Source organism: Lonchura striata, chromosome Z (genome assembly GCF_046129695.1).
Source record: "Lonchura striata isolate bLonStr1 chromosome Z, bLonStr1.mat, whole genome shotgun sequence".
Taxonomy (NCBI): Eukaryota; Metazoa; Chordata; class Aves; order Passeriformes; family Estrildidae; genus Lonchura; species Lonchura striata.
The window spans coordinates 54724354-54740814 of NC_134642.1; the positions used below are offsets into that span (position 1 = coordinate 54724354).

Below are 16461 nucleotides of genomic sequence, written 5' to 3' on the forward strand. Positions count from 1 at the left end.
TGTATTTGCTGAATGTGAATTTCTGAGAAAACTACAGCTGTGGTTAATTCCTTCAGCATCATGTTCTGCAGCTTCCAGGTGACAAGTGATTGTGTAATTTGCCTTACTAAGTGATTATCACTGAAATGAGAGGTTTTGTTTTGACCAAGGTCTACACTTCAGTGTACTTTCATGTGAGACTTTTGATCATTTCAGTTACATGACTTGTGTTCCTTCTCTTAATACCTTTCTGTGCAAAAGACTGGCTTTGTTTGTCACCTAGCTGTGATTAGAGACAAGGCAGTAGAAAACAAACTGTTCTTAAGCTGAAGCTTCCATAAATGTGTTTTTTAAGTAATCCAAGGATGTTTCACCACAAATTATATGCTAAGTTACTTATATTGTGGATAACTAGGAGGTTACTGTTAAAGGCTTAACAAGGAAAGCTAAGGGAATTCAATGAGTATCATAAGTTGAGGTCAGCAGTAGTGTCTGTATATGAGCAGTTACATAATTAGAAAGACTTAAGACTGTAGGTATAATTTTGGTTTATTCCCTCATTGCAGGAATTGATTATAGTAATCTTTTAGTTAAATATGTTTCCAATGACGAGTTATCTGTTTAAGTCAGAAGGCTTGTTGTAGATTGATAAACTAGGCCCTATATTTAGGAAAGTGTGTTTAGGCTCTCACGTAGGCAACTGTTTAGAGATTCTGAACTTGGACAGAGCAACTTCAGCTTTGCTGTTTTGTGTGTTGTCTTAAAATTCTTTTTCTGTATCTTTAGACAGTTTGCATTAAACTAACATTTTAATGCTATTTATAGGTCAGGCAGCAGAATAGCAGAGCTTTCATACACCATCACCTTGGAAGACTACGGACTTGTCAAAGTGCAAGAAGTTATGGTGTCAGATTCTTCTCAAGTAAGTTTTATATAAATCTTTGCGTTTTCCTTTGAACATGTCTTTGATAAGTTGAGGTTTCAATGAAAAATCCACTTTTATTATATCAGGAAGTAGGTGCTGGTCAACAACGGCATGTTGCTCACACTCAGCTTCTCTGTGCCCCAGAAGACCATCCAGAACCTCGAGAAACTCTGGAATACAAAGCAGCACTGGAGTTAGAAATGTGGAAGGAAATGCAAGAAGACATTTTTGAAAATCAGGTTTTTACTCTCTTTTTTATTACCTAAACTATGTAATTGCCAGAGAAGTTTTAGCAGAATTGGTACAGAGAGTAACTTTAATTGTATTTTATTTTACCGGTTTCAGTAAGAACTAAATTTTACTCATACAGAATAATAAAACTTCAGATGTAAACTACTCCATTCACAGATTCCATGCTTTTAAGGAAGAAGGCTAATTCTTAAGTAAGTGAAGAAGGGACTGGGTTTGAAATGCAGAATACCATCTTCACAATTTCCCATTACTCTTTATGAAGTACAATAGATTCAAGGTTCAAACTATTGATGTTAAATATTAATTCTGTATTCTGTTAGTTGCATCTCAAAAATCATTGCTGTCTACTCTTGAGGTCATTCTAGGTGTTTTTGCTTGCTTCTGTGATAAACAAATATGATTCGTGCTAATAATTGTAACTATATTGATATTTTAGAAAATATTTGTTAAAAAGTAATAAAGTGATAAGTAATTAGTGTCACAAAACAGATGTTCCTAGATGTTCATAAGGTACAGGATGGAGTATTGAGATATTTTAGCACAAATGGCCTTGGGAAGGACAAAGCTGGGAAAAACTACAAGAGCATAATCGGCATTGAAACAATGAAAGTCCAGGCAATTCCTTAGGCCGGAACGACCTTGAAGATGAATAAGTTGGTATAATCCCAGATAGGGAACCTAAATTTGGAATTTAATGCTTACTTATATAATACCAAGTTCAAATGTGCATGTGCAACCTGCCAGATTATTCAGAGAACAGCGAGGAAGACCATGAGCCTTCATCCAAGAAGACCCCTAAAGAGTACAGAAGACCTCCAGCAACAATGGGAACATGCACTGTGTAATATAGTGACGTAGATTTCAAGAATTAAAATTGGCAGGAGATACACAGGAACTATTGATGAATATGTATTAGCATACAGTATAAAAGTTTGCTTGGATTTGTCTGCCTTTTGTACGTGTGGCAGGGTGAGAGGCCCTCCCTGTACGCCAACTGGTTTTGCTTATGCTTTATCTTAACTACTGCCAAATTTTTATTTGTAACTACTTAATTATATTTGATTTTATTATTATTTTATATACCTCAGTTAAAATTGCTGCTAAATTTTAACTCTTGTGGTTTATTAAATAGGACATATCAAACCTCATTCTTGACACCTCTTTTTAAAAGGGAGTGAAAATCTGGTATTTCTTTGGATGTTTTTCTCAGATATGCATGTACTTTGCACTATGTACTTAAGTTTAACATATTTTTCACTATCAGAATCATATCTTGAGAGCTATGCAAGTCAGCATACTAAACTTTTTTGCTTCAAGACTTAGGTCTGCTAGTGTTCTAAAGGTGCACTTCCAAAAATTTTGATCTGGTTTGGGGATTTTGTTTCTCTTTTTTCCTCTAAAAGCTTAAAAAGAAGGAAATGGTCCATATGCAAGCACTTGCAGAGGAATGGAAGAAAAGAGACAAAGAGAGAGAGTCATTAGTGAAGAAAAAGGTAAGGAAATTCCTCCTTATATTTGCAGAAAGTCTGAATTGTTATAAAACTAACAAGGTATTTGGTAACTTGTAACAAAGGGTCTGTAATGAACCTTTGCACCTACTGATATGCATGCATTTAGTCTACAACAGTGCAAAAGAATTAAAAGTAGCCTTTAATCATAGAATATTTGTTAGAAATTTCCTAAGGTTAGTTTGCTGTATATAGGAGCTCTTTGATTGTATTTTACTTGCCTGGTCAAAAAGGCTTTCTATGGCTTATGAATTAGAAGTAAGTCCTCCATTGCAAGTTCTTAATTAAGAGCTGGAGATTCGTTTTTTATGGAAATTTCTAAATAAAAATACAATATTTTTTTTTTCCTCTCCTTTGTTTAGGTAGCAGAATATAATGTTTTGGAAGAAAAGCTTCAGAAAACCCTGAGAGATCTGGATAAGCGAGAGCGACAACTTTTTAGTGCTGAATCAGAGGTAAAAATTGGTTGTATTAAACAATGTAATTGCATTAGCTACTTCTATAAGGTTTGAGTTTTGTGACAACTGTATTTTGTGTATAAGATACTAACTAGCCACATTCCTCGTGATATGTAGAGGAACACTAACAGTTAAGCCGAGTTTTGTTACAGCTACACTTCTTCACTGAAATAAAAATTCAGTGAACTTTTAAATGGGTTGCAGAATTACGGAACTGTAAGCCTTCTATTATTAATAGAATTAATGTCAGTGCAGACATTTATATAACATTAGCATAACTCAATTTTAAGTTTAGCACTGTCAGATGAGTATTGTACACATACATAAGAGTGCCTTACTTCAAAAAATAATTGCTAGATTGATTATTGAAATAGGAGAAGGTGACAGGAAGATCTGAGAGCAACTTCAAGTTTTGTTACACAACATTTTCAGAGTTCCTACTTCTGTTTATTTTTTTTCAGTAGTGACAGGTTGAAACAGGGTACAGGAGAAGCAAATAACTTCCACTGTACTAAACACCCCCAATCTGGCAAAGTGGGTTGTGCTGGTCATGTGGAAAAACAAAATAAGCTGCCTATTCTTGTATTTCAGAACAAACTCAAAATGATGTAGGTAAAGTACTGCAGTGTTTTAGCTGTCAGAAAAACTTTTTCCTCTTTGTAACTCAGATTCTAATTTTTCTAGCCTACTATTCCCTTCTATGCTTGAAACAAAATTGAGGGTTCCCAACGCAGGAATTTGCTGGCTGAGCCAGTGTCCTATTCAGTATCCAGGCTAATCTCAAGATGCAGTTTGTACTGTAAATAATGTTTTGACTTTAGCATCTGTGCAAAAAAATCTGTGCTCAGATTTGACCAAGTGCATTTCAGTCTGAGTAGAAGTAGTAATTTTGAATCTCATGTATATTTCTCTAATAACTTTGTCAAAGTTATTTAAGATTCTGACCTGAGAGCTAGAGATGATAAAAATCAGTGGATTCAAAAAAACTAGTGATAATGATGTAGTGTTCAGTTAGTAAATTACAGTTTGAGAAATGAGCTATTGGGGAAGTTTCTATTCAGCTAGTAGTTATTTGGGACAGTAGCATCTTTCTAAGAAAGTTCAAATATGTAAAGGATTGTTCTTCTGTTCCGCTTGATGAGAAAATATCTCAATATGCTCAGTTTGAACAGTGCAGTCTCACTGATCTGAAGACATTTTGGCTTGTAGCTGTGACTTTCACAGTCTCTGCAATGGTGTATTTTGCTTTTCACTTTGTACTAGGAAGGTGGATGTGAAACCTGCCTTGAACGAATCATGTAGAATCATTTAGATTGTACAGAAGAGCTCCAAGAGACCTCTGTTTTTACAGTAGTTAAGCAAGGGTATATTTCTAGCCCAAATAAAATAATCAGCAGCTTGTCAGTTAAACTGAAATTCAATAAGAACGTATATAGTGAACATTTGGACAATGGGAATTTTATTGTTTAATTTCAGAAATTAATAACAATTTTTCAGTCATGAATAGCGGTAACAGTTTTAAGACTTTTTAAGTGAAGCTCTCACTGCTATGGATTAATGTAAATGTGTCTGTTTTTAAGGTTCAAAGAGTAAAGAAGGAGCTGCAAGCAGATCATGAACGAAATCTGCAGGTGCTTCAGGATTCTTTGCGTCGAGCCAGGGAAGAATGTGCACACCAGCTAGAGCTAGAAAGGTCAAAAATCAAACAACTGGAAGAAGACAAGCATCACTTACATCAGCAGGTATGTACACAATACAAGTGCGCATTTTTCTAAGACTAGCAAATTCAGTAGTGGTTTGGAGGTGATTGTATTCTGGCAACTTTGTAACAAACATTTTATTTAAATTGGGGATCTCTGTGCTGAGATCCATCTGTGTCGGTCTTGCTCAGTTGTATGGTCAGTTGGCAGCGCAGTGCTTGTGATTATTTTTACAACATTAAAAATCAAGTTTCATTTGAAAACATACATTACATGAAGAACATGAACATCAGTGTACATTTCAGTAGCTTAAAAAATTATTGGCAATTAACATCTAAGTAGTTTGACCGTGCAGTTAGTTTTATTCTTTTATTGCAAAAGATTATTTTAGTTATCCTTATTGAGACAGGGGGAAATTCTTGTTATTGCAGTCTTCTATTCTGAGAGTAGTACTTTCTAAACAGAAAATTTAGACCATGTTCTGTTGTCCTGTGAGCTAACTTTGGCACTAACAACAAGTATAGTCTAGACATTTTTCCTGACTGTTAAAGTAAATTGTAAAAGTTAGTACTTACTTTTTTTAGCTGTTATAGCATTAGACACTTAATTTGTTATTAAGTAGATTAAGTCTTACAAATGCCTAAGTGTTCTGAAAGTACTTTGTTTACGTAGATTAATTACTTGCTTTGGTGTTTTTCATGTCTGATATGTGATAGTGATAATCCAAGATTAGCTTTCACTGTTTGAAAAACTGTGTAGCCACAGCCCTATTTTTGTACTTAGTAAGAGTTGTGATAGATTTTTGTGAGTTTTTTCAGTTCTGTAATAAATAGTGGTATTAAAGTTCTTCTTTACTTGTTAGCATATGTTAAGCACAGCACAGTGAACTTTTTTTAAATGCAGCTCATACAAAAATGTTGCAAACCTTGAAGATTGTTCATCTTGATTCAGTGAGTGCTCAAGTAGAATAGTCAAACTAACTGTGCAGTGCAGTCCTTTTCAAAGTCATAAGTGGATCACTTTTGCATTTCATGTGCTGGCTGCCAGTAGTTCTTGTTCAAGTGGCCTAATGCCACCAGCTACTATTCTTAATTCATATTCATTCTTTCAGCACCCACTGACCATTTTTAGCTTCAACAGGCCTTTTCTAAATAAAACATCACAATCACTTTATTTTTCCTATTCAGAACAGACATACAGTTGTCAGAACAAGGAAGTGAGACTCAGAAAAAAATGCAGTTTTTTAGTAATACCATCAAGGGTTATATGTATTCTTCTCCAGAATCAGTTTCATACTTAGTGGCCATCAGTAAAAGTTTTGTTCATGATCTCATATGATTCCTTATAAAAAGTATTTAGTATTGCAACATTCTGTGGCAGAGAGTTCTAAAATTTAACTGTCTTTCATATTTAAAAACTTTTTTGTTAATTTTAAGTACATTTTTTACTAATTTTGAAGAATCCCTTAGTGCCTGTGCAGCATACTCTACCTGATTGCATGGGTGCCTTTCATACTGTTACTTTTCCAAACACAAGCTCCACAATGCTTTCCTCCTGTTTTGTATGGAGGCCATTTTTTTCTAGAGCTTCCTGGCTGTCTTCCTCTTAGTGTTCCTGGTGTGCTTTAATATGTGGTGGCTGTTGCCACATATTGTGCATGAGACAGGCTTTTTTAGTTTGCTTTGTTGGGGGTGAGGTTTTGTTTGCTTACTTGGAGTTCCACTCTAGGACCCTGCTCTTTGTAACGTGCACAGCAGCAAGTTTCTGTTGTGAACAGATGAGTCTCTTTTTTTAAGACCTTTTTGAGTGTGGAGTTTTGTTTGTGTGGCTGTTTTTGTTTTTTAACACAGAATATTCTGGAATAAGTAATCTTATTTTATACCTTTTAAAGGGATTTGTCAGTACACAATTTCCACACTTAGACACTTAGAGATCTCTAGAATTCAACCTGTTTTGAGGTAAGCCCCACTATGTACCAAAGAAGATCCTTAAAGAATCCACCTTGAAGATCACCCTTAATTTCTGAATAAGGAAGTTGTGCTTTATTTATGGGATTTTTATAATTTCCTCATATCCATAATTCTGAGGTGTCATAAGAAATTCAATTTTTGTAAGTGTTTCCAGAACCAAACAGGAAATCAAACATTGTTATAGAAGTTCTAGGGACAGCTGATATTTCTATTAACAAAATAATTTAGTTATTGTTTGGCATTATGTCTGTCTCCTTTAAAACTAAATAGGTAAAAATTAAAGGTGTTAAACAGCAGTATCTTTTGTTCAAATTTAATAGTTTATTGTAGTTCTGTGAGAAAAACAATGACAGCAAACTGGTTTTGTATCACTCCCTAGGAAAGATCTTTACTTTCTTACATCCATTCTGTAATGATGTAAGAACTGTAAGTGCAAAAAAAGAGAAATTTGAGAGAAAAAATAGAGCTGACTCAATTAGAAGATCCAAAGAATTAAACTATTATTGTACTAGCAGAAATTGTTGGCTTTGTAACAGAAATTAGTTCTCTAAACAATTTTCACCCAGTATTTTAAACTGTGAGGTAGAATTCATAGAAATACTTGCATTATCTACTTGGAAAAAAATAAAAGATCAGCACATGGGATCATATTCTAGTCTGGAATACTTCAGTTCCATCAGGTGTATTAAGGTATTTATAGTTGAAAAACATTTAACAGAAGACTAAAACATTACAAAAAGTTCTTAGTATTTTTACCCTATTATAAAAAACACTGTTTAACATGTGTCATCTTTACTTTCTCTGTAGCAAGTAATTGTGTATTGGCATAATTTTTCAAATTACCCATTGTGTGTATCAAGCAAAGCACTCTCTTTATAAAAATCTTCTTGAAACTGTGTAAATACACTGTGAGGGCAGAGGGACTCAGAATTAAGTCATTAGTCACTTAAGCCTTTCTGCTTCAACCATTCTTCTAAATCATTTGGCTGTACAAAGTATTAGTCGTTTCCTTTCACAGACATTCCTAAAAAAGTTATGCTGTGAAATTGAGTAAGTAATAAAACTTCATATAGTAGATAACACTGGCTTTCTGTATAAGATGTGTAAATCTTAGTATTATGCTTTCTGTATTTCTTCTGCAAGTTGTTTTAGAAATGTGAATAAAAATGTGAATAAATCTTGATCTTATGTTTATGAGGACAGACTTGTTTTTTTCTTTCCAGTACTGAGCAAAGATCCTCTTTAAAACTCTTCCTATTAAAACATTGCTGTGTGCCATTATCAAGAAATCATTAATTATGAATGTGTAACTTTCAATGTCTGTTTTATATCAGATAATTGACAGTCAAATGTTTGTTCCAAAGACTAAGAAGTTATGTAAATTCTGTCATCTAATTATTTGTCTGTGAATGGGCTTTTCTGCTAACTTGCATTTTGGTTTCTTTAATGTAGCTTTATGAAGCAGAAAATAAGCATAAGACTTTGCAGAAGGAGTTTCAGCAATACAAAGAACAGCAAAGTAGCAAACCAGAAATCCAGCTACAATCAGAAATAAATCTTCTCACTTTAGAAAAGGTATATTGGATTTTTCTGGTACTTAAAAATTGTCACAATGGTGTGTTCACAGATAAAGGGGATGTAGAAAATTAACCACTGTGTTGGTTAATTCACCACACCACTGTGTGATGAAGTGCTTAATTTGTCCATTTTGGTTTACTTTTTCCAGTAATTTCTTCAGAGTTTAAATATTCAGACACAAATAAGGTCAACAGTGTTGAGTGTTGACCTTATTTCTGTAGAGGAAGCAGTAATATTAGAGGCTAAAACAGGAAAGAACCATAACCTATATATTTAAATCATGATTTATGATGGGGTCCCTGAACATTCTTTTTAAAAAAAATAAAGAAATATGATGATTTTCTTGAGGATTAATTTAAACTGGTTTTCCATTATTTGCATTTTTGTAATTAAGTATTTCTGCAAAGAGATTGTGTCACTTATCAATAACATGTCATAAATTGATTTGCTTAAAAGCCATATATTCCCACAGGAGAGAATTTAATTAAAGCCATAGATGTGGGCACTGACTGCTCAGAATTATTATGAGATTTGAGTTAAATTATTGGTAAAATAAGCTGAAAAAAAAATTAGGTTCAGCTTTCTGGCGCTAGATATACTCAATATGGCCAGTCTATATATTACTGTATGCTTTAATAATATCTAATAATGCAAGCAATTGATGCAAAATATTTTTGTTTCTACAGCCTATTTAAGCTCTTACATTAAATATTTTTAGATTTCCTGTTTTTCTTAGATGAATTAAACAGACCAATGCTTTAAAATCTTCACAAATTTAATGAAAATAATTTTTGTCAGATTCAAAAAAAGCACTTCCTCAAATATGTGAAAAATACTTTATTTCATATTGGTTTTTTGTGTGCTTCATAAATATTTTGTCTTTTATCTATGCAAAAAAATTGTCTTAAAATTAATTTTTTACAGTAAAAACTTTTAAAAGTTTATTTAGTCAGTAAGATCATAGGTTCACACTAGATACAGAGATTTTAAAGAGTGGTTTGAGCAGATGAGTATTTCAGGGAAAAGAATTTCAGTAGGACATATCTTCCATCAGCAAACTAAAAAATAATCTATGTACCTTTTTAAGAGAGATTTATCCACCACCTTTTTCATTAAATTAGTGTTTATAACCTTACTTCAAATAAAAAAGTGGTGAGGGGATGGCTGATCTGAGAATCTTAAATGTAAAGGTTAATCAGCAGATTTAGTGCTAAAAACTAATCTTTTTGTATAGGCAGCCATCCAATAAAAATAAGGTTATATTTTAAACAAGAAAATGTTCTTGTGCCATAATATTTATGTTATATTGTATAACAGCTTTAGATGATGTTGTATATTACGCTACATAAACACTTTTCTTAAACCAGACCATTTGTATATATACATCTTTCAGTGATTGTTACTGCTGTTATTGCTTCAGCTGATATGATTTTAATTGCTTTTAGGTTGAACTTGAAAGAAAGTTAGAGTCAGCTACCAAGTCAAAGCTTCACTACAAACAACAATGGACGAGGGCTTTGAAAGAACTTGCAAGATTAAAACAGGTAGGCAGGTTTTTTTTTTTGGTTATATGAGACAACCAAATTATTGTCATGTTTGAAGCCGCTAGGGTTCCTGTTACCTACTGTTTTCATATTATTAGTGTTTGTTTTTTTAAAGTAAAACTCAGCTAGGCTTTTAACAAAAATGAGAACAGCAAGACTGGCTTGTTTGACTTTGAACTCAAGAAGGGCTAAGACTCAGACCTGTAAAGAAGGTTGAACTATTTAAAAGCAGATTTGATTAGAAAAATAAAATGTTTAATTTAATTCCAAATAATTCTGCGTCAGCACTTCCAGGAAAATATTTAGCTACAATCCCAAACTTCTCAGTCAGTTACATAATAATGGTTTTGTATTTTAATAGTATAATGAAGGGTAAAGGTGAGAAATAAATCTTCACTTTTAGAAATAAGGGTTTAAGTTGTGATAAGCTATCTTCATTTTATACATTCATCTTAAACTGGATATGAAATGTTTCTGTGATTTGGAAATCCTAACCTTGTATACTGCTGTGACATGCTATTTTACTGATAGGTTTTAACAGAGCTCTTGTATCTCTGTGGGCATCTATATAAATACAATTATATACTTTTGACTTGAAATTACTCTGTTTAAACTTGCAGTAGTAACAGTTTCATCTTTGTTGAATCTGTATTACATGCTGTGTTTTGTCGTCATCTGTCTTTCATTAATTCCAGTAAACACTAGCTAAACAATGTGCTTAAAAATGGCTAGCACTTCTATTGGCCCTGACAAACAAATTAGTACATTCTTAATCCAAATTGATTCATGAAGAAACCTTGACATGACCACAAAGCTTCAGTATTCAAGTTTAATAAAAGGTTTTCATTGCCTGTATTCACACCTGCTTCCAGCTTGAGAAACAATTTTGGGTGTTGTTACAGATCATGGTACTTGCTTCATTTCTACTGATAGAATATTCAGGTTTTGGAGAATAAGGAGTTAAGCCCTTGTTCTTCTAATTTATAATGCTTCTTTAATCTGTATTTCTGTTTGAAGAGAGTCGATGCACACTGCAATGACTTTTTAGTTAGTAAGTTAAAACTAACCTTCATTTGTAGTCTTCAATTTTTCATTTGTCCCTTTTTTGCTGAGTGATAAAGGTAGTCATCTCCACTTTGTGAAACATCTATGCTTGAGAAGGTGATAGGAGAAAGAATATAAATCTTATGCTTCTGATTAAGATTTCTTCAGCAGTCATGAAATACCCAGCCTATTTTTTCTTGCCGTGTTTTAAAACTCCCGTAGAATAAAAGCAAAGATTGTCACTTGCTACACTAACACTAATGTATATCATTATCAGGTTCTTGTTACAAATTTCATCACCATAGACCTAATGAGCTGAATTCATTAAATATATGTTGGTTTCAGCTGAACCTCTTGATGAATGTCTGAACCATGGAATAAGTTGGCATGTACAGAGAATTATGCTACCTAAAACTTCTACAACAGAACAAACCCTTTCAAAGCAGTTTCTTGTGGTTTTTATACTCCTATCTATACTTAGTCTATTGATAAAGGTATTAAGTGACTTTAAAGAGCCAAATAAAAGTTGAAGCAAATCTGACAAAAAAAAAATACTGTGTTTTAAATATAAATTTGGAAACTGTATCTTAAAGAATTCTAGATTTGCTGTAGTTCAGATGATTTGTGCAATTGTGCATAATCTGCCCAGTTTCTTGTTTGAATTGGATTAGTACCATGTTAATTTTTGTGTTGCCTCTGGTGAATAGCCACAGGGCTGCAATCTCTGCCAGTAATTTGTCACACCAAAGCTCTCTAGAGAACTATACAAAACATTTGTGTAGTGAGGATTAGACGCTGAAAGCCGTATCTTAGATTGTTAATAAATGTTAATGACAAAACCCAGCTGGTAAGTCTTGGAAATGAGATCTAATGCTTTGTGCCCATTGCCAAAAATATGTTTAAATGGCAATTTCCATTACTTAAAGGTGACCTGGTGCAGTCAATTTGTGAATTAAAGAAGCATAATCTACAGACTAAGCATTTAGTAAAATGCTCTTCTGATTTGCAACCATAAAAGTCAATGTTTCCTTAATTAAAAAGCTTTCTTTTACTTTGGAACTAGTTCTTGGCACACATCTGGGATAGTTTTATATTTTGCAGAATATGAGACACAGCACATAACTTTAAGTATGGGACTGTTAATAGAATATGATCTAAGCTTCTCCACGGGAAGGACTTTGAATGCTAAACACAGTGCCAGTTTTACTGAAGTACAGGAAGGCACACAAACATCATATTTACCTGTACTTAGAAAACACAGAAGTTAGTTAAATTTAAACAGTTTGTACAATTGAGTGACAATATACTTCACCTAGCTTACTTTTCTCTGTTACTCAGTAAAAGTCTATTAATACTTCAGTTGTTATAGCTGTTCAACTATAACAGTTGTTCAATTGTTCAATGTTTAGGGAGACAAAAATGTCATCAAATTAGCTACATAATCTGTGCACCCAGGTAAATGTTTCTGGAGATATAATTTCTGGAGAGTCCAAAAACTATTTCAGTGTTTGCTGATTAGATGATCTAAATACTACAGATGAGATTTACTTTTTTTTTTTTCATTTGTGTGACCACTATTTCTCAGAGGAATCCTCACTATTTATGTCATTTTCAGCAGTTGATTATCTCAGTTAATCTATATAGCCAAAATCTCAAAAAACATCCAATGTTCTCAAAGAAGTATTTTTATAAGTTTTCTTATGTGTTTTGTCCTACAGATCTGTTAGAACCAGCACTGAGATATTTGTTTAAAAGAGCATAGACCATATTGGCTGGCTGACAATTCATTCTGTCATGTCCAGTATCTTGTTTATCCACTCAGTTCTATACACAAGTATATTACTTAAGTGATTAATTTATAGCTAATTTAGCCAAAGATAGGATGTAAATCTTTGTTAAAAAAAAAAATAAAAGGCACACACACGCACACAAAAAAAACCCCACAGTTGAAAGTGTAAATCTTGGTTAAAAACTGTGTCTTGAAATCATCCAGGCTCTCCTACTGACTTGTCAGCTCTGGGTTATTTTCAGAAAACTTTACTTGAGTTCCTTAACTTCAATTGTAAGTTTTTCCCACAGGCTTGCATGGTATGTATGAGTGGGAGAGTGAATAGTGGCTGCTATTTAGCCATTGTTTAGTCTAGTGTATGTATGTTTACATCTCCCTTTTGGATTTATAGGCAGCTATGGCAAAATAAAGATTGTGCTTCCTTGATTTAAGAGCCTCTTAACTAAAGCACCTGGTGGTTCCTTAATGATCTGATTATAATTCAAATTTTGATGGTTTTTTATTATCAGTTAATTTTTGTTAAATGCTGATATTTCTGTAGTATCATAACTTTCAAAATGTGATTGAGATTTCCACCATAGAAGCTTCTGGAACAGGACTGCATTTCTCAATCACTACATTAGAGATGAAGTCTGATGAAGAGAATTAGTAAAACCTTGAAGTAAATTATCTGATAACTAGAATGCAGACTTGATTGGTATGGATTTGTTTGTGGAGGAGAAAGGAAAAATATTAAATCAATAAGTGAAAGGAATATTGTCAATGAGTTTTATTTAAGGAGGTGGGGGGGGGGGGGGGGGGCTGAAGGAAAAGGAGTAAGAGGAATAGCAGGACTAGCAATGCTGAGAAAGTAGTGCAGGAGAAGGTACCTGGACCAACTAATACTTATTGCAGAGATAATTCTTGATGTTCTTGCATATGATATTCTTGATTTATCTGTTGCTGCTTACTGTGGGATAGTGGCTGATGATTGGGTGATGGTGCAAGTATAATATATTTCCATGTGTTTTGAGTTTCTGGTAGGTTTTATTCTGTTCACAAAGTTGCCTTTAGTCCAGCAACTGATGATTCTGGAGTGTTCCCTTAGATAAAATTTAAGAATGCAAAATGTTTAGAAACAAAAATTGTGGTAATACTTACGGAGATTTGAAATAGCCTGATGGTCTGAAATAAACAGTTGGGAATACATCTGAAATGTTCCTTATTTTAGGATATATTACAGGAGTAAAGTTTAGAAAGTTAGCCAGAAAGTCTTGACTGAAAATTTTCAGCATGTAGCATGTATGTTTAAACTTGTGTGCACTGAGATGCACTTGAAGAATACCAAGTATTCAATTATAACTCAATTTTTCGGTATACACATAATAAAATTAAGAAGTTACAAGGGCATTTAGCAATGTTGGACTTAATTTTATGCATGAAGTAAATGTGCAGAAGTGTTTTATTAATACTGGATTTTTAATTTGAAACATCTCAAAAGAAATTCTGCTGCATTTCAAGTCCTATTATACAGTAGAGGTTCATTAATTCTCTGTTTAAAAAAGAGTGCTTGTTGCTCAGTTGATTTTTACATTGTCATGGATTTAATACATGAGTGTCTGATAAAATTACACCAGTTTCATCACTGAGATTAATAAAAAAATCCTTCCTTCTCTCTTACCATAACAAAATAGTCTTTTTGTGGTCTCTCAACATATTATAACAAACTTGTATAAAAATTAATTTAAAGTGAGCATACCTCCCTTCTTATCAAACTGTTGTAAATCCATTGCTGTCTTCTTGTATTGATGGATTATTAGGAAATGGGCTTCTCATGCTCTTCTATGAATCGTATACACAGAACAAGTTTTCTATTATGCACCCTACAAATTTTTATGACAGACTTTTTAAAGGAGTCAAAGACTAATGTTGGGAAAGACATTTGAAAATCACATATTATGAAGTGTGTAATGTAAATTGCACACTCTTTAAATTATTAAAGAATTCCTTCTCACTTGTTTTAGTGTGTGTTTTCCAAACTAGACTGTCATGAGCTGAATGGGAGGAAAATCTTGCTTCAACAAATGTTGATATTTATTTTTTTAATATTATTGAGCTTAAGTGTTGCTATTCAGGGCCATAGTGTGGCACACATCTAAAATTCTTGACTTGCAGTGATTTAAATTAATCTGGACGTTGCCCTCTATACCCGAAATAAGTAAGTACCAAATATTTGCCATGTTTTATCACAATTCTATTAGTAGTCAAATTAGAGATCAAATCACATTTACTGAAGGGAATTCCTAGCCAAATATTAGCTTGGAGACAAAATGTACTGATAAACATCTCTACTGAGTAAACAAGAATTTAGCACACTATATTTAATCTTGCTTCCTTATGAATCTAGGACTATTATCCCTAGCAAAGAGCATGCTCACTAGTGACATGGGTTAGTTTTTCGTTTGTTGGGTTTCTTTGATAGAATTTTTCTCCAGAGAAGAATATCAAAAGGAACAGGAACTGAACAAAGGATTCTGCAGCAAAGCCTTGCTTTTCCTTCATCTCTTCTTGGTTTTTCATCATTCTGTTGTCTTTTTCTACGTTTAATTAAACATTATTAAAGATATTTCTTAAAAAGTTATTGTTCTGAAATTAATTCATTCAGTGAGGGCATAAAGGACCAATCTGATTAATATGAAAGCACTGAGAGTAGTGTGTCCTCTTTCTGGTCTGATATATCGAGCTTCAGACATTGTTCTATTAGCCTTAAGAATACTTCTAAACTATACTAGTATAGATGGTATACTTCTAGCTATTCTAGCACTCTTCTAACATATACCTCTTCTTTGAGCTAGTCTAAAATGCCAAAATGCCTTTTTTTGCTCTCATTTTGCTATTGTGATTGTGTTGCTGAGCAGCAGAATTGTATTGATCATTGAACTTCCCTGCCTCAAACAGAAACACATCAGCATGACATGAAACCTGTGGTCCCACATGCTGCTTCTGGCCAGCATGCAGTTATGCCTTTCTTCTGCTGTGCAGATGGAAGAGCACTTTCAAAATTTTCCCTCATAGATCTGAGTAAGATACTTCAAAAACTGAAGGACTGGATTATAAGGCTACTACTCAGTGTAGTCCATCAGCTATGTGATGATTTTTGTTTATGTGAAAGCATTGCTGTCCTAGTAACAAGTGTTACTGTGTTTTGCTTTAGTTTTGCAGTATTTAGTTTTCAGTCAATTTTTGCACAGTGTACCTCCAAAATTAATTGTCTCATGGAATTACTGAGATACACCAGTTGTACAGACTTAGAGTATTACCCCAGCTTCCCATGACATTTTAAACCCCTAGTTTAAAATGGGACAATGAAAGCATGAATAAACTGAATTGCAGAATAAGGAGTTTCCTAAAATTAATCCTTATCTCATGATCTGCAAAAATATTTCTTGAACTGAAACTAATACTATTACAAATCAGAGTAAGCTGAAAGGCTTATAAAAGAGACAATGGCAATTAGAAATGCTCTCTTGTGTAAAAGAGTTAAATTTTTGACATTACCTAAGAGGAAAGTGTCAGTCTCATCCTCCACAGTAATAAGATGGTTTTCCTACAGATGAGTAAGTTTCTTGTAAATTACATTCTTATATAATTTATTGTGAGTCCTTCAAGGCTATTACCACTGTTAGATAATGTCAACAAGAAAGCCAGGATGTACTAGACAAATTAATTTCAAAA

At 33.3% G+C, this 16461-nt stretch overlaps 1 protein-coding gene across 3 annotated transcripts in view; it reads left to right on the top strand.

The window, feature by feature from the left end:
* CEP120 (centrosomal protein 120) overlaps nucleotides 1-16461 on the top strand; it is a 40103-nt gene that overhangs the window by 16665 nt on the left and 6977 nt on the right. For all 3 annotated transcript variants that reach the window (XM_021546196.2, XM_021546195.2, XM_021546197.2), the window contains exons 13-19: nucleotides 805-901; nucleotides 991-1143; nucleotides 2560-2649; nucleotides 3027-3119; nucleotides 4703-4864; nucleotides 8245-8367; nucleotides 9816-9914. In XM_021546196.2, coding sequence (XP_021401871.1) covers nucleotides 805-901; nucleotides 991-1143; nucleotides 2560-2649; nucleotides 3027-3119; nucleotides 4703-4864; nucleotides 8245-8367; nucleotides 9816-9914 — 817 coding nt within the window. The remainder of the gene's footprint in view (nucleotides 1-804; nucleotides 902-990; nucleotides 1144-2559; nucleotides 2650-3026; nucleotides 3120-4702; nucleotides 4865-8244; nucleotides 8368-9815; nucleotides 9915-16461) is intronic.